The sequence below is a fragment of the Grammomys surdaster genome, unplaced genomic scaffold (assembly GCF_004785775.1).
Source record: "Grammomys surdaster isolate TR1022 unplaced genomic scaffold, NIH_TR_1.0 146, whole genome shotgun sequence".
Taxonomy (NCBI): domain Eukaryota; kingdom Metazoa; phylum Chordata; class Mammalia; order Rodentia; family Muridae; genus Grammomys; species Grammomys surdaster.
In genome coordinates this window covers 136,699-155,494 of record NW_021604604.1, presented here as the reverse complement: position 1 = coordinate 155,494, position 18,796 = coordinate 136,699, and the positions used below count along the sequence as shown (strand labels likewise).

At 39.0% G+C, this 18,796-nt stretch overlaps 1 protein-coding gene and 1 pseudogene across 1 annotated transcript in view; both read left to right on the top strand.

Annotated features, from left to right (window-relative positions):
• The first annotated feature begins 637 nt into the window (after nucleotides 1-637).
• LOC114619027 lies at nucleotides 638-2,509 on the top strand (annotated as a pseudogene).
• Nucleotides 2,510-5,447: 2,938 nt separating this feature from the next.
• The window catches only part of LOC114618956 (putative ankyrin repeat domain-containing protein 19), a 47,557-nt gene continuing 34,208 nt past the window's right edge, over nucleotides 5,448-18,796 (top strand). The window contains exons 1-3 of the mRNA XM_028764788.1: nucleotides 5,448-6,194; nucleotides 9,886-10,000; nucleotides 10,151-10,324. Coding sequence (XP_028620621.1) covers nucleotides 5,902-6,194; nucleotides 9,886-10,000; nucleotides 10,151-10,324 — 582 coding nt within the window. The 5' untranslated portion in view covers nucleotides 5,448-5,901. The remainder of the gene's footprint in view (nucleotides 6,195-9,885; nucleotides 10,001-10,150; nucleotides 10,325-18,796) is intronic.

Here is an 18,796-nt window from a genome sequence, read left to right as displayed (position 1 = left end):
CACATGAAGAATATTTTGTATGCCTAAAGCACATAGCAGAATCTTGGCAGACTAAGAAAATAGTATAATATATTCAAAGTGCTAAGTAAAACCCTGCCTGCCAAGAATATTGCACTTGATGAAGCTGACCTGCAGAAATAAAGCAGCCTCAGACAAAAGCCATGAGAAGGCATCATCTTCAGACTCATTAAAAAAAAAAATGCAAAAAGGAGTTGTTCAAACAAAGGAACGTGCTAAGAGTATACCTCAAAGTCAGATAAAAGTCAAAGAGCACTGATGGTTTTATTTAAATCCATACATTTAGGATAGAGCAGTGGGTCTCAACCTTTGTAATGCTGTGACCCTCATGACCCCAATGGTAAAATTATTATTATTTTTTTTAACTTTATTTATTTACTATAAGTACACTGTAGCTGTCTTCAGACACCCCACAAGAGGGCATCAGATCTCATTGCAGATGGTTGTGAGCCACCATGTGGTTGCTGGGATTTGAACTCATGACCTCTGGAAGAGCAGTCAGTGCTCTTAACCACTGAGCCATCTCACCAGCCCGGTAAAATTATTTTTGTTGCTACTTTATAACTGATTTTGCTACTGTTAGGACTTGTAAATGTGTTTTCTGGTGGTCATAGGTGGCCCTGTGAAAGGGTCATTGATCCCCGATGGTATTGTGACTCACAGGTTGAGCTCTGCTATTGTAGATGTTAATAGGAAAATAAATACAATAATTATCAGGGGATTGTGACAAAAAACTACAGATTGGGTGTAAGAGATAGAGGATGATTTTTCCCTATCAAAGTTGTCATCTTAGTCCTGTCTTGGCTTTCCTTAGTGATGGGTTGTAACCCTTTCCTTGCCAAGTTGCTATTTTTCATGAATTTTATCACAGCAGTAGAAAGCAAACTGCTAAGTATACAGCAAGACAAATTAAAAGACTAAAAAGTGGGCTTGATTCCATCCTTTGTGTCTGTTCTGTGGAACAGCAGGCACTTGTTTTCCATCTGTTTTCTCCCACACCTCATCGAAGACTCAATAGACATGGACATGAGCTCTCTTAGGCCTCAGAACTACCTTTTTGGTTTTTAACTAAAGGCTGATGAAGACTATCACTTTAAAGTGGATAATGATGAAAATGAGCACCAGTTATCATTAGGGGCAGGGGCAAAAGATGAATTATACACCGTAGAGGCAGAAGCAATGAACTATGAAAGCAGTCCAATTAAAGTAACACTGGCAACTTTGAAAATGTCGGTACAACCAACAGTTTCCCCTGGGGGCTTCAAAATTACACCACCTGGGGTCTTAAGGTTGAAGTGTGTTTTAAGGCCTGTGCACATTAGTGGACAGCACTTAGTAGCTGTAGAGGAAGATGCAGAGTCAGAAGGTGAAGATGAGAGAATGTAAAACACTTAGGCATGTCTGGAAAGGGATCTGCTCCTGGAGGTGGTAACAAGGATTCACAGAAAAAAGTAAAACTTGATGAAGATGATGACAGTGACTACTTTGATGAAGAGGAAACTGAAGAAAAGATTCCATTTAAGAAATCTGTACAAGATACCCCAGCCAAAAATGCACAAAAATCAAACCAAAATAGAGAAGACAACACCAATATCAAAGGGTCAAGAGTCCTTCAAAAAACAGGGGGAAAAAAAAAAACCTCCTAGAACACCAAAAGGACCTAGTTCTGTAGAAGACATTAAGGCAAAAATCCAAGCAAGTATAGAAAAAGGTGGTTTTCTTCCCAAAGTGGAAGCTAAGTTCACTAATTATGTGAAGAATTGTTTCCGGATGACTGACCAGGCTATTCAAGATCTCTGGCAATGGAGGAAGTCTCTTTAAGAAAATGATTTAAACAGTTTGAAATATTCTGTCTTACTTCATTTCTTTAATAGTTGATAACTGCCTGTCTTTTTTATAAATGCCAGGTGAGAACTTTCCCTACTGTGTTTGGTAAATGTTTCCAGGTTCAATTGCCAAGAATGTGTTGTCTGAAATACCTGTTTAGTTTTCAAGGTTAGAAGAACTCCAGCCTTTACTTGGTTTTAAGTATGTATGGAATGTTATGATAGGACCTAGTAATAGTGGTGGTCAGATGTGGAAACAAAAATATACATGTGAAATAAACTCAGTATTAAAAAAAAAAAGACCAAAAAGCAAATGGCAGATGATAGAAAACAAAACATCCAACCAAGTGCACAAAACATCGACAGAAATGTTGGAAGACCCTTTAAGGCAGTGGAGTTCCCAGTGGTGGGGTCTTTGGGCAGAACAGAGCAGAACATTCCCTCAGGCTACCAAGTAAAAGAACAAATAGATACCAAACCAGATGCTAAGAATATCCTGCAGGAGTGGACTGGGTAAGTTGGAGCAGTTGCTGGAATTTCTGGTTCAGAATGTCCCTTCCACTCTGGATCAACTTTCTGTGGGTGAACTTTCTGTGCCTGAACTTCTGAATTCTCCTCACTGTATGCACTTTGATAGAATAAACAATAGTAATGACTGTTTGGAATTGCTTACCTTCAAGCTGATTTCAAGGGCACTATTTCTTCTCTTCAGTTGGTTTATCCTGTCACAATCGTGGGGAACTACCTCCATCTGCCAAAAGGGGCCTTAACATTTGGGACTGAAATTGCAGTGGGAGGTAGCCTCACTTCCAGAGTTGAGTTAGTGAATATCACACACAGTTTACCAATATAATGTACATTATATTTGACTCTTAAGTTGCTTATGTGTTGCTGTAGGATATTTCTACCTCGTTATTTGGTAGCAAATAGGTTATTGATTTTATGTATTTCAGGCCAAAACGTAACAAAGTTTTCATTACTATAAAATCTGCTTTACTTTTAGAGCTCTGACTTTTATCTAGTTAATTGGCCTATCTTTTAAAACCATTTATATACCTTCAAGTCATAATATCTTAACATTTAATTTATGCATTTTATCACATCATTTCCCCCTTAAGGATTTGGGACCCAAGTGTTTAGGACTTGGGGTGATGACCAATCATGGCTACTTGGGAACTGAATAGGAATGATAATGAGCTGGATGGATCCCTCCGGCTCATTTATACTAAGAGCAGATGAAATGCATGGCCTTGTTTTGGATGATTTAACAGCCCTTGGTAGACTGAGGAGGTTGTGGTTGGGTGGATCAGTGTGCAAGAATGGAATTATGAGTATGCAGAGTGTGAGAATGTTAATTTGTGAGTGTGAGCATGTTTGAGGATGCAGGTGGGCATGAGTAATTGTGAATGTGATGTGAACAACCATGTGTTGTGTGTGAGAATGATTTTGTGTATCTGTGTGATTGTGCATTTAAAGTTGTGCCAATGTGCAAAAGATGTGAGTTTTCATTAGTGTGAAAGAATGTAGATTCTCTGTACATGTGTAACTTTTAAGAAAAAGGATGGAACAGTATGTCTTCATGTTAGATGAACAAAACCTGGCTCAGAAAAAAAAACATTTTATCTTGTAAAGAGAGTCCAGAAATTAAGAAGTAAAATACATATTGAAGGTGAAGTATTGGGAAGAAGAATGGAACTAGGGATGGAGTGGGAGAAGGATTTATGAGATGGTGATGGGGGATTAATATGGTCAAGTACTTCATATGTACATATGAAAATATAGCAGGCAAGTCCATTTCATAAAAAGTGCTACTAGGAGAGTCGAATTCTAAGCATGGATATATTTGTTCTTAGAAGCAAGTCTCTGAGCATTAGGTTTTTATGGTAAGGGAAGTATCAGGAATACTACTTTGTTATCTGTATAAATTATGCACACTATTTAGCATAGTAAAGGTCAAGTAAATGTGAGCATTGACATTTTAAACTAATGAAAACCCATCCCGTCATATCTTAAATATTTGGTGTAAAATTTTTATTTTTTGGGGGGGTTATTTTTAATCTCAGAAAATATCTAATATATATATATACACACACACACACACACACACAATTCATTCAGTGGCCAGGGATGTATGTCAGATCATTTGTTGCCACATTACATACTGCTTTTACAATTATTGGTGTAAAATACTAAAGTATTTTTATTACGTAGTTTCTTGGAGAAAAACTATTTGATCTATTTGATAGAGGCTTTAAGAGAAAAAAAATGGACAAGATTTTTAAAGCCAATACAATTCAGTTTTGCAGAGCAGGTGAACCTATAGCAAAGCTCACACTGATACCTACAAGACACTGTTCAACAGCCCTCACACATGAATCACAGCGTTGCACAGAACTGAGGGGAATTCCTGCCAACAGAAGTATCCTGGGAGAAGGGTACCATTACCTGCTCCACCAAGGAAATAAAGTACTGGAGCTGTGAACTCATGTGGTTCTCCATCGATGAATGGAGGTAATATTGGACAGAGGAGTCCTGAGGTTTGGAAGTCCTACTACTTTATTGGACAGCTGCATGTTTGCAGAATTTGAAAATAAGGGCATTGAAGACTTTTCAGCTTGTCAAAAGACTGCACGACTGTCAAAACTGACAAGTCCTGCAAGGTCTGTAGCCATGTGCTTTGTAAAAGGACTATCTAATTGAGTTCCTTGGTCGGAGACACTGACCTTGCTACTAGAGGGGATATGGTTCTGGGTGGATGGAAAGTGGGGGTGAGGAGAAAGAAGAGGAGCAAGAAATTAGCTGTCTTGGGAAGGGGAGAAGGCAGGCACGCAGGCATGGCAGGAGCTCAAGCCAGGTAGTTCTTGGGGGGTTGAGAAAGCCACTGAATGAATTTGTGTGTGTGTGTGTGTGTGTGTGTGTGTGTATATGCACATTCATTGTAATCAAGTGAGGAAAGATGGGTTGGGGAAAGAAAATTGCCAATTAAAACCTTTAAATATGTTGCTCTCTTAAAAAAACCACCTTGGGATTATTGCAGGTTTTATAAAAGCAAATAAAATAGGGAGAACATAAAAATGTAGTCAGGGCAAAAGAGGCTAGGAGATATGTTGGTAGATGTTCATTTTGCATGGATTGTGTATTACTTTCTCTTCAAAATTTGCCTTTGAAACCATGAAAACAGACCACTGTTAGTTCCACTGCTGAATTCTCGTACCCTACTGGATGCGAAAAATAAACAATAGAAATTAAAGACCATTCTGTTAAGAGATTTTCCTGTAGAGTGGGCCTTTGACATTCCATGTCCCCCTTCACTTTCAACAGCCACGTACAAGGTCTCCTTTCCCATGGCTTGTAGTCAGCTTTGAAGAAATGACGAAAGGTCATCTAATTCTCTTTTGACTTTTGACATTTAAGAAGTTCGTAATTTTTAATTATATTCATATCTGTGTGAGGGAATGTGCCTGTGTGAGTATAGGTGCCCACAGTCCAGAAAAGGGCATTGTAAGCCAGCTATGGTGGGTGCTGGACCCCAAGCTAGGTCCATCTGTTAGAGCAGTACATGCTCATAAACACTGAGCCATCCCTTTAGCCTCTTCTGACATTTGAAACAACACATGTCGACTTTGTAGAGATTTGACAGTTTGGACTATGCACATGCGCATTGATCTTTATTGGCTTCAGCCAACTGAAGGTCAGAAACCACGCACACGTTCGAGTACACCCTTGCATACTTGCGTCCACCAGCATGACTTGACAAGAGCTGTTCTGCCAACTGTCCTTGCAGTTGATAGACACTAAACCAGGGAGCAGACTTGAGGGGACAGGGACGTTGGGAGAGACTTGGCTCGTCTATGACAAGCTATAATATTTAGATCAGGATAGGTGGGCTTACTACATCATTGATACTTAGATAAGGAATAATGGGCTAACTATATGATGTTAAAAACTGGAGAGGTAGACCTATAATTTGATATAAGATGGGAAGAGTCTGCTTGTTATAATAACATTGATACTGGGGCAGTTAACGGTTGGCTTGCTATATATAACCTTGCCTGAGATGGGAGGAAAGTACAGCCGAGGGGAAGAGAGGAGGCCTTTGGGTTTTCCGGGCTTCTCTGTCCTGCGTTGGTGTCAGAAAAAGAGTAGGGAAGAGACGCCCTTGGGTTTCTGCGATAATAAGCCACGAAGAAGCAACCCGTGCTTTGGAAGGGAGGATCCTGCTCATTTAGACATGGCATACTTTCCTGACAATGATCTGCACATGGCGGCCTGTGCAGGAGATTTATCTTTTGTGCGGCTGTACTTCACTCTGGGTAAATACGAAGTCAATTACAGAGACAAGGAGAACAGGTAAGAGAGCCTTCAGACCTGGAGGGGGCGGGGCGCAGTGTGGGAGAAGACACGTTTACTGGCTCCCAGGACAGGAACAGGAGCGGGGAGGGCCTAGCTCTGGTTGCTGCCACTATACTTTGGCTGTTTCAGCGCCTGTGATCAGCACATCTGGGAGGGACCCCTGGCCTAGCCAACGCAAGGGCAGAAGTTTAGTTGCTTTTCCTTCCTCTTGAGTCCTTTAGAGAGTCAACAGACTATTTAAACGTCTTAATTAACTAAAACAAATCATTTTATCTTTGTGTACATATTAGGAATACAATGTTAGATACATTTTTTAAAAAGTGAAGAACAAAAGAAATATTTTTATAATGCATTTATTACCTTCAAGCCTAAAATTCTTCAAGTAAAACCTAGTATCCACTATATATGATATATATCAGAGTGTATATTAGAATATATATATATGTTTATATATGTGTATATTAAGCCTGATGTATACTGTAAGGAACTGAACTGAGTGTCTCTGTTTCCCCTGCTACAGTTATAAGTTGTACACACACACCTCTACCTCTTGGTTTCAGTAGGGAGAAAAGAAACCCATAGCACTTTACTTTTGTCAGCCTGCCTTAAAATGTCAAATTATTAGAAGAACAAACTTATTAAAAAATACAGTGCATCCATTGAATATTTCACCTTGAAGGAGGCATGGGCAGAGAGGAATATTAGCATAGTCAGATATGCTAAGTGACAAACCAGTTTGATTAAATCTAAACATTGATTGGAGACTTAAATTAACAAACTATATGTACAAATCTAATGTATTATTTTCTAGCACTTGAGTTGCAAATGAACTTTCCTCTTTTTTATTCCTTAAATTAACAGTTCTGCTTTGTGATGCTGCTACCTTTTAATATAGATCTTCATGTTGTGGTGACCCCTAACCATAAAATTATTTTTGTTGCTACTTCATAATGGTAATTTGCTACTGTTATGATCATAATGTAAACGTCTGTAAAATAATGTAAAATGTATTTTCAGTGATCTTAGGCTACCCCTGTGAAAGGGTCATTCGATCCCCCACAGGACAGGGACCGCTGATAAACATGCTTAATTTGAACATTTCGTTTCAGGTCATCTTTTTATTTCTTTCTAACTTATTTTCAGTGGTAGAGAATATAATCTACTTTAATGCAGTGTGTTGACATTGACTCTCTCTCTGCCTCCTGTGTAGTTAGTTGTTCCTGGTCCTGCGTATGCTTCTACCATTCTTTCAAATAGTCATTTGAAGAGCGGGATTGTGTTCATGTACAGATAAAAATCTCACACTTTCTTTTAATTTGGTGTATGTATATATGTATGTATATATTGATATTTTCTGTTGCTACTTAGTCTTTTCTGAGAAGAGTCTATCTGTGATTATAGATTTTTATGTTGTATAAATATTATTGAGCATGGTTTTGTTCTATATAGACTTATGCAGATATTGCAGACTGATTCTGCTGGATAGTTGTTTTTCATTATTTATTCAGTTTACATCCCTATATCAGCCCCCTCCTTTCAGTTCCTCCCTCACAAAGATACCCTCCCCCATTTACCTATTCCCTTCTCCTCAGAGAAGGGAAAGTCCCCACCCCCGGCACCCCCCCACCCTGGCACATCAGTCACTCAGGACCAGGCACATCCCCTCCCATTGGGGCAGGCAAGGCCATCCAGTTAGGAGAATGGGATTCATAGGCAGGAACAGAGTTAAGGATGGCCCCCACCTGTGCTGGGTAGTTTTATGTTAACTTGACACAAGCTGAGAGGATGGAACTTCAATAAAGAAAATGCTTCCATTGAACTGCAGGGATGTCTGTAGGACATTTTCTTAACTAGTTATTGATAGGAGAGGGCACAGCACATTGTGGGTGGTGCCATCTCTAGTCTCGTGGTTCTGTGTACTGTAAGGAAGCAGGCTGAGGAAGCTATAAAGAACAAACCAGTAAGCAGCACCCCTGCATGGCCACTGCATCAGTTTCTGCCTCCAGGTTCCTGCCCTGTTTAAATCTCTGCCCTGTTGTCTTTTGATGAACAGTGCTGTGGAAGTGTAAGCCAAGTAAACCCTTTCCTCCTCAAGTTGCTTTGGTCATGGTGTTTCATCACAGCAAAAGACTCCCAAGCTAATATTCTCATCTTAAGTATGAAAATAAAGGATAGCAAATATACATGGCTATTAATATCACACCGGAATTGTCTTACAATGCTTAGGGTGGTGTTCAGATGTAATAGTGTCTATATAGAAGCATGAATCCCCTCCCATTCTCTCAATACATTTAGTCTCCAGATTTAACCAGAATATCTACTATGTACATATTACGATTTTTCAGGATCCATTTCTCCTTGAAAACTTCATGGTTTTCTTTTGATCAGAGTGGCAATATTGACTAAAATTAAATGATATTTCTTCATTTGATTCCTACAATTTCTTTCTTTGGCTTAAAAGTCTGAAAAGCAAAGCCCTGGTTACTTTGTGCTTAGCTTTTGATATTGCTATTGCTGTTCTTACTGTACTTGTAAGAAGTAAAATTTATTAAGTGCAATTAGCAAAACTAGATTTCAAGGGACCCATTGTATATAGGATTGCATTCTGACCCATTCTTTTGAGTATTAATAAAAATCTAAAAGTTGCTATCATTTATAGTTCTAAACAGAAGAAGGGCATTCCAGTCTCAGCATCTTAGCAGGAACAGCATGAGTGTGTGACCAATCTGAACATGAAGATCCTGGCATGTTAAAAAAAAAGTCACCTTACAGTTGTTGAATTATAGAATTCTTAAAACATCTACAAATGGGTATAATTGTATTGTTTTACCAACCTGTTTAACCATGTATGTTAAATTGGAATAATATGATTACTATCTAGCAGGTTATAAATAAAACTTTCTTAATTATTGTGTATACATTCTCAATGAAGCATCACAGTGTTCCATTTTATTGGAGCAGAAATGAAGCCCAGAAAGTGTAAGAAATAATTTGTAGTTAAAAGAGCTTAGAGTAGGAGTAAAATTGGCTAGAATTCAAAGATATCCTCTTCCTCCCAACTCATGTATTTAAGCATTTGAGCCTCAGATGGTATCTCTGATTTGGGAGTTGTGGAACCTTATGAACAGATGGTAGTTTCTGTGGGTCAAGCTTTAGGAATAGTATAGCCAGTTGTTGGTTCCAGTCCCTTCTCCATTTCCTGAACACCACCTTAAGCACATGCCTTATAGGGCAATAGACTTGTGTGGTAGGAATGTGGGCAAGCTTGGAGTTGAATGTCAAAGGAGAACGCCATGAGCAGAGCTCAATAACCTATTTTTCTGGAAGTGCAGAAGGCAGAGTGGCAATCAACAAACAGGAAAAGACTGGCTCAGGAGAATTGGAAACAAGGGGTCATAGTGAACTGGGATAAATGCCGTTTGTGGCTACATTCTGCCAAAGGATCTGTGTTCTATGTCCTGGATTTTTAAATGAGGCTTAATGCAAATGAATCAGATGTGTGTGTGTGTATGTATGTGTGTGTGTGTATGTGTGTGTGTTTGGAAGAAATTTCACAATGGAAAACATTTTTTTTTCAGAAAAGCATTACATATTTGTTTAAAACACACATGCACTCTATGCTATTTAACAGTTCCAGTTACAAGAACTCTTGCATATATTGAGATAGTGCACTGTGATTTCTCTATAGGAATGCCATGCACTTTGCTTGCTTTTATGGACATTTAGAACTGGTGATATATCTCTGGAGACGTGGCTGTGAGATTAATGTGTGTGACAATAATAACATCACACCCCTCATGAAGGTAGGCCATAGTCATCATTTTAAGAATAAAATGATTGTGATTGAAGTAAAAATGAATTCATCTCATATAACTATAATAAATGTGAAACTCATGAGTATGTATCATTAATTCTTTGAGATGACTGTGTGCTTCTTGTTAAAATCCCTTAAGGCTATCCAAAGCTGGGAAGACAAAATCGTGTGTTTTCTGCTAGAGCACCATGCTAACCTGCACATTAAAGACAGCAGGGGTAACACCGCTCTGCATTATGCCGTCTATGGCGGGAATTCAGCAACAGCTGCCAAGCTGCTACAGTACGGAGCAGATATTGAGGAAAGGACAAAAGTAAGGATCACTTTGCTTAGAAACACGTGTGATGTATGCAGGGCTAATGACCCATGTTTAGAAGCTCACTCGTTCTCTGAATGAAAATGCTTAGACATTTGGAAGGGAAATATTTTAAGTATTGGTACTTTGGAAAGTTTAGCTTTCTTCTTTACACTAAAGACAAATGTATGTGAAAACACTGAATTTCTTTTTTTTTAAATTTTTTTGAACATGAAATGCTTTTTTATAGCATGTTTTACAAGGGGAGGGGGTAAGAGGGGCCAGGTGGTAGAAAAGTACAGAATCTTCTTGGCCTCTGCCTTGAAACATGTCATGGTCTATATGGTACACTGCCTTGAATTATGATCTACAAGTTCTATCAGTTACTTATTTAGTCATGGTAGTGCTAATGGAAGAATAATGGAAACAAGTTGACTAGGAACATTCAAGACAATTTTGGAAATTATGTAATTAAAACAAAATGCCAAGAAGGCTTTGATACTTGTTTAGATTTTTTTTTCAGTTTCTTTGTATGGATAGGGTATTCTTTAGTATTGGATAATTTTGCCTAGTTTGAGAGAGGATGTCACTGAGTTAAAAACATGTCAGAGAGCAGGTTTTAGAGCACACAATTGATGTTGCATTAATTTTTTCATAGAGCGATATAGTGACTTTCTGAGAAGTTTCAGGGTGCTCAAGAGGGACACAATGGGGCAGATTCCTGGGGAGTTCATTAGAGTTAGTAACACCATGGATAGTCAGGTGTTGACCTCTAGAACAAAAGCTGGCATCTGTACTCATTCATATGAGAACATTATTGAGTCCAAGTAGCATGCTGCACAGTATTCTGGATGACCTGGACCAGCATCCAGAATCAGGGATTGCTCAGTGGATATAGAGTCAGGACAGTTATCAAAGGAAAGTAAGGGAGTCCAAGAAGACATTTCAAGTCATTTTAATTTGAAATTACTAAGAGAAGGGGATACTTGAGATGATAAGGTTGGAATTTGTGGTTTTTGAAGCAGTTGTGAGGAAGATGGAGAGTAAAGATAGGACCTAGTAGGGTTTCTATACTTAAATTCCATCTCAGCAGGGGAAGGTAATAGATTTGGCTATTTTTTGTTGTTATTTTGAGGTTATAATTTAGTTACAATGTTTTTTCCTTCCGTCTCCTCCCTCCAAACCCTCCCATAATCTATCTCCCTTTGCTCTTCTTCAAATTCATGGCCTCCTTTTTATTAATTGTTATTGCATATATAAATGTATACACACACTGTTGAGTCCATATAAATTTATGCATATGATGTGTATATATGTTTTCAGGGCTGACCATTTGGCACTAAACAACCAATTGATGTGTTCTCTCTGCCCCAGGGAGGACCACTTCTGCTCCCAGCTTTATTTAGTTGCTTCTAAATTCTTTGTGTAGCGTCTTGGCCTCTTGAAATTATTCCCATCCAGTTTGGCATGGTCATTGGTGCCATCCTTCTTCAGCTCACATTTTGGGCAGTCATGTTGGTGATACTTTATTGGTGTAGCTCCTAATGTTGCTAGAAGACACAATTTTGTAGCAAATTTATTGATCCTCTGGTTCTTACAGTCTTTCTGCTCTATATATGTTAATGTTCCCTGGGCCTCAGGTGTGGGAATGTTTCGTAGATCTATCCACTGGGACTGGAATACAAAACTGTACATTTTGATTGGTTTTGGTTTTCTGTCTGTTGCAAATGATAAGGAATGAAGGCTACACTTATTTGTAGATATACAGAAGGAAGTGGGAGGAGGGTGACAGGGAATAGCAGTGTACGTGTGATCTGATAGGAAAATAGGAAATGGACGTACATTTGTGGGTGCAAGTAAATACAGGTTGGCTATTAAAAGACTAAAATAGCCCAATATAATTTTTCCTTTGGACCTGTAACATTTTAATTGTCCACACTTAGAGATATAACATCAAACATACAGCTTGTGGAAGTTCCAGCAGATGTAGCTACTTTTATAAGCCCCAGCTTATGGTCCATGGCAACTCATGTCCCATGGCAGCCAGGAGCTTATTCTGGAATCTGGGAAGGCTACAACAATCTGGAAGGCAGATCTTAAAGAAGAGAAATAATTACCAAAGGCTGCTAAGGAAGAAATATCCAGATTCTACTATTAGTCATATTCTAATCCAGGTTTAATTAATTATTTTTGCTTTTGGAATGTGCTATAACATTGATATAACAGAAGTAAAAGCATTAAATAAGCATTAAAATAATTAGTAACATTGAAAGGAGCTAAGATAACAGATAAGACTGATGCTTTACTTTGAGCTTGGTAAGTCCCTCCACTGCAGTAAATGGAGTCAACGCTGGAGGAGGGGCAAGCTAGTTGATTTGACCTATTTTTTTTTTTGAATTTTTATAATAGATTCTTTTTTTTTATTGGATGTTTTATTTACATTTCCTATGTTGTCCCCTTACCCCATCCCCCACCCACCCAGGAACCCCCAATCCCCTCACCCCTCCTCCTTCTTCTCTGTGGATGTAACCTCTATCTACCCCCCCACTCCCACCTCCCCACCCTCAAAATTCCCACCCCCTGGGGCATCCAGCCTTCATACAGTCAAGGTTCTCTTCTTCCACCTATGCCCAGCAGGGCCCTCCACTCTTACATATTCAACTGAAGCGCTGGATCCCTCCCTAAGTGCTCCCAGGCTGGTGGTTTAGACCCTGGGAGCTGTGGTTGGTTGGTATTGTTGCTCTCCTCATGGTGCCACAAATCCTTTCAGCTCTCCTTCAGTCTTCACTCTAACTCCTCTATTGAGAACCCCATGATCAGTTCAATGGCTAGTTGTGAGCATCGGCCTCTGAGTATGTCAGACTCTTGAAGACCTCTGAGGAGATATCCATATCAGGCTTTATCAGCATGCACTTCCTGACTTCCACATCAGCATCTACCTTTGGTGATTGTACATGGGATAGATACTCAGGTGGAGTGGTCTTGAAACGGCCCCTCCTTCAGTTTCTGTCCCTCACTTTGTCTCCATATTTGCTCCCTTGAGTAATTTGTTGCTCCTTTTAAGAAGGACCAAATCACCTTCACTTGGTCTTCCTTCTTCTTGAGCTTCATGTGGCCTGTGAGTTGCATCTTGGGCATTTCAAGGTTCTGGGCTAATATCCAATAATCAGTGAGTGAATACCATGTGTCTTCTTTTGTGATTGGCTTACCTCACTCAGGATGATAATTTCTAGTTCCATCCATTTACCTAGGAACCTCTCAAATTCGTTGTTTTTAATAGCTGAGTAATACTCCATTGTGTAAATATACCGCATGTTTTGAATCCATTCCTCAGTTGAAGGACATCTGGGTTCTTTCCAGCTCCTGGCTATTATAAACAAGGCTGCTATGAACATAGTTGAGCATATGTCCTTGTTATATGTTAGAGCATCTTCTGGGTATATGCCTAGGAGTGGTATAGCTGGATCCTCAGGTAATGCTATGTCCAATTTTCTGAGGAACCACCAGACTGATTTCCAAAGTGATTGCACCATCTTGCAGTCCCACCAACAATGGAGGAGTGTTCCTCTTTCTCCACACCCTCGCCAGCATCTACTATCACCTGAGTTTTTAATCTTAGCCATTCTGACTGGTGTGAGATGGAATCTCAGGGTTGTTTTGATTTGCATTTCCCTGACGACTAAGGATGCTGAACATTTCTTTAGGTGCTTCTGGGCCATTCGAGTTTCTTCCGTTGAAAATTCTTTGTTAAGCTCTATACCTCATTTTTTAATAGGGTAATTTGGTTGTCTGGAGTCTAATTTCTTGAGTTCTTTGTATATATTGGCTATTAGCCCTCTATCAGATGAAGGATTGGTAAAGATCTTTTCCCAATTTGTTGGTTGTCGTTTTGTCCTATTGACAGTGTCCTTTGCCTTACAGAAACTTTGCAATTTTATGAAGTCCCATTTATCAATTCTTGATCTTAGAGCATATGCCATTGGAGTTCTGTTCAGGAACTTTTCCCCTGTGCCCAAGTATTCGAGGCTCTTCCCCATCTTCTCTTCTATTAGTTTCAGTGTATCTGGTTTTATGTGGAGGTCCTTTATCCACTTAGAATTGAGCTTTGTACAAGGGGATAAGAATGGATCAATTTTCATTCTTCTACATGTTGTCCTCCAGTTGAACCAGCACCATTTGTTGAAAATGCTGTCCTTTTTCCACTGGACAGTTTTAGCTCCTTTGTCAAAGATCAAGTGACCATAGGAGTGTGTGTTCATTTCTAGGTCTTCAATTCTATTCCATTGATCATCCTGCCTGTCTCTGTACCAATACCATGCAGTTTTTATCACTATTGCTCTGTAGTACAGCTTGAGGTCAGGGATGGTGATTCCTCCCGAAGTTCTTTTATTGTTGAGAATAGTTTTCGCTATCCTGGGTTTTTTGTTATTCCATATGAATTTGAGAATTTCCTTTTCTAACTCTGTGAAGAATTGAGTTGGGATTTTAATGGGGATTGCATTGAATCTATAGATTGCTTTTGGGAAGATGGCCATTTTTATTATATTAATCCTGCCAATCCATGAGCATGGGAGATCTTTCCATCTTCTGAGATCTTCTTCGATTTCTTTCTTCAGGGACTTGAAGTTGTCATACAGGTCTTTCATTTGCTTAGTTAGATTCACACCAAGGTATTTTATATTATTTGTGACCATTGTGAAGGGTGTCATTTCCCTAATTTCTTTTTCAGTCTGTTTATCTTTCATGTAGAGGAAGGCTACTGATTTGTTTGAGTTGATTTTATAACCAGCCACTTTGCTGAAGTTGTTTATCAGGTTTAGGAGTTCTTTGGTGGAAGTTTTGGGGTCACTTAAGTATACTATCATATCATCTGCAAATAGTGATATTTTGACTTCTTCCTTTCCTATTTGTATCCCTTTGACTTCTTTTTGCTGTCTAATTGCTCTGGCTAAGACTTCCAGTACTATATTGAATAGGTAGAGGGAGAGTGGGCAACCTTGTCTAGTCCCTGATCTTAGTGGGATTGCTTCAAGTTTCTCTCCATTTAGCTTGATGTTGGCTACTGGTTTGCTGTAAATTGCTTTTACTATGTTTAGGTAGGGGCCTTGAATTCCTGATCTTTCCAAGACTTTTATCATGAAGGGATGTTGACTTTTGTCAAATGCCTTCTCAGCATCTAGTGATATGATCATGTGGTTTTTTTTCTTTGAGTTTGTTTATATAGTGGATTACATTGATGGATTTCCGAATATTGAAGCATCCCTGCATTCCTGGGATAAAACCTACTTGATCATGATGGATGATTGTTTTGATGTGTTCTTGGATTTGGTTTGCTAGAATTTTATTGAGTATTTTTGCATCGATGTTCATAAGGGAGATTGGTCTGAAGTTCTCTTTCTTTGTCGGGTCCTTGTGGGGTTTGAGTATGAGTGTAATTGTAGCTTCATAGAACGAATTGGGTAGTGTTACTTCTGTCTCTATTTTGTGGAATAGTTTGAAGAGAATTGGTATTAGGTCTTCCTTGAAGGTCTGATAGAATTCAGCACTAAAACCATCTGGTCCTGGGCTTTTTTTAGTGGGGAGACTTTTAATGACTGCTGCTATTTCCTGAGGGGTTATGGGACTATTTAGATGGTTTATCTGCTCCTGGTTTAACTTTGGTACCTGGTATCTGTCTAGGAAATTGTCCATTTCATCCAGGTTTTCCAGTTTTGTTGAGTATAGGCCTTTGTAGTAGGATCTGATGATTTTTTTGAATTTCTTCAGTTTCTGTTTTTATGTCTCCCTTTTCAGTTCTGATTTTATTAATTTGGATACTGTCTCTGTGCCCTCTGGTTAATCTGGCTAACGGTTTATCTATCTTGTTGATTTTCTCAAAGAACCAGCTCCTGGTTTTATTGATATTTTGTATTGTCCTTTCTGTTTCTATTTGGTTGATTTCAGCCCTGAGTTTGATTATTTCCTGCCTTCTACTCCTCCTGGGTGTACTTGCTTCTTTTTGTTCTAGAGCTTTTAGTTGTGTAGTCAAGTTGTTAGTGTGTGCTCTTCCCAGTTTCTTTTTGTAGGCACTTAGAGCTATGAGTTTTCCTCTTATCACTGCCTTCATGGAGTCCCACAAGTTTTGGTATGATGTGTCCTCATTTTCACTGAATTCTAAAAAGTCTTTAATTTCTTTCTTTATTTCTTCCTTGACCAAGTCATCATTGAGTAGAGAGTTGTTCAGTTTCCATGTGCACATGCGTTTTCCATTGGTTTTCTCATTATTAAAGACCAGTCTTAGTCCCTGGTGATCTGATAAGATGCAAGGGATTATTTCAATCTTTTTGTATCTGTAGAGGTTGTTTTGTTACCAATTATATGGTCTATTTTGGAGAAGGTACCATGAGGTGCTGAGAAAAAGGTATATTCTTTTGTTTTAGGATGAAATGTTCTATAGATATCTGTTAAATCTATTTGGTTCATAACTTCTGTTAATGTCAAAGTGTCTCTGTTTAGTTTCTGTTCCCATGATCTGTCCATTGCTGAGAGTGGGGTGTTGAAATCCCCCACTATTATTGTGTGAGGTGTAATGTGTGTTTTGAGCTTTAGTAAAGTTTCTTTTATGTATGTAGGTGCTCTTGCATTTGGAGCATAGATGTTCAGAATTGAGAGTTCACCTTGGTAGATTTTTCCTTTCATGAGTATGAAGTGTCCTTCCTTATCTTTTTTGATTAATTTTGGATGAAAGTCGATTTTATTTGATATTAGAATGGCTACTCCAGCTTGTTTCCTGGGACCATTGGCTTGGAAAATTGTTTTCCACCCTTTTATTCTGAGGTAGTGTCTGTCTTTGTCACTGAGGTGTGTTTCTTGTATGCAGCAAAATTCTGGGTCTTGTTTGTGTATCCAGTCTGATAGTCTGCGTCTTTTTATTGGGGAATTGAGACCATTGATGTTAAGAGATATTAAGGAAAAATGATTGTGGCTTCCTGTTATTTTTGTTTTTAGAGGTAAAGGTATGTTTGTATAGTTATCTTCTTTTGGGGTTGTTGGAAGATTACTTCCTTGCTTTTTCTAGGTTGTAGTTTCCCTCCTTGTGTTGGCGTTTTCCATCAATTATCCTTTGAAGTGCTGGGTTTGTGGGAAGATATTGTGCAAATTTGGTTTTGTCATGGAATATCTTGGTTTCACCATCTATAGTGATTGAGAGTTTTGCTGGGTATAGTTATCTGGGCTGGCATTTGTGTTCTCTTAGGGTCTGTATGATGTCAGTCCAGGCTCTTCTGGCTTTTATAGTCTCTGGTGAGAAGTCTGGTGTAATTCTTATAGGTCTGCCTTTATATGTTACTTGACCTTTTTCTCTTACTGCTTTTAGTATTTTTTCTTTGTTTTGTGCATCTGATGTTTTGATTATTATGTGACGGGAGGTATTTCTTTTCTGGTCTAGTCTATTTGGTGTTCTGTAGGCTTCTTGTATGTTTATGGGCATCTTGTTCTTTAGGTTAGGGAAGTTTTCCTCAATAATTTTGTTGAAGATATTTACTGGCCCTTTAAGTTGGGAATCTTCATTCTCATCTATACCTATTATCCTTAGGTTTGGTCTTCTTATTGTGTCCTGGATTTCCTGGATGTTTTGAGTTAGGAGTTTTTTGCATTTTGCATTTTCTTTGACAACTGTGTCAATATTTTCCACCGTATCTTCTGCATTTGAGATTCTCTCTTCTATCTGTTGCATTCGGTTGTTGATGCTTTCGTCTGTGACTCCTGATCTCTTTCTTAGGTTTTCTATCTCCATGGTTGTCTCCCTTTGAACTTTCTTTATTGTTTCTATTTCCATTTTCAGATCCTGAATGTTTTTGTTTAATTCCTTCTTTGTGTTTTCTTGCATTTCTTTAAGGGATTTCTGTGATTCCTCTTTAAGGGCTTCTATCTGTTTACTTGAACTCTCCTGTATTTCTTTAAGGGAGTTACTTATGTCCTTCTTATAATCCTCTATCATCATCATGAGAAGTGATTTTAATTCTGAATCCTGCTTTTCAGGTGTGATGGGGTGTTCAGGGCTTGCTATATTGGGAGAACTGGGCACTGATGATGCCAAGAAAGTTTGGTTTCTGTTGCTTATGTTCTTGCACTTGCCTTTCGCCATCTGGTTAACTCTAGTGTTACTTGCCCTCATTGTGTAAGACTGGAGTCTGTATTTCCAGTTATCTTGCTTATTGCAGAGCTCTTCGGAGTCCAGATGTCTCTGTGGTCTTATGCTCCTAATCTCCTGGGTGGAAGAACTCCTGGGACTCAGGCCACCTCTTGGATCTGGAAATCCTTCTGCTCTGAGTGCAGTGGCTCCTCAGCTGCTCTGAGTGCAGTGGGTCCTCGATGACTCAGGATTCAGTTTCAGCTGCTCTGAGTGCAGTGGCTCCTGGATGACTCAGGATTCAGTTTCTCCACAGGACAGGAGCAGACTGACTCTGTGTCTGCACCAGCCCAAAGGACCAGGCAGGGGCGGAAGGGAAG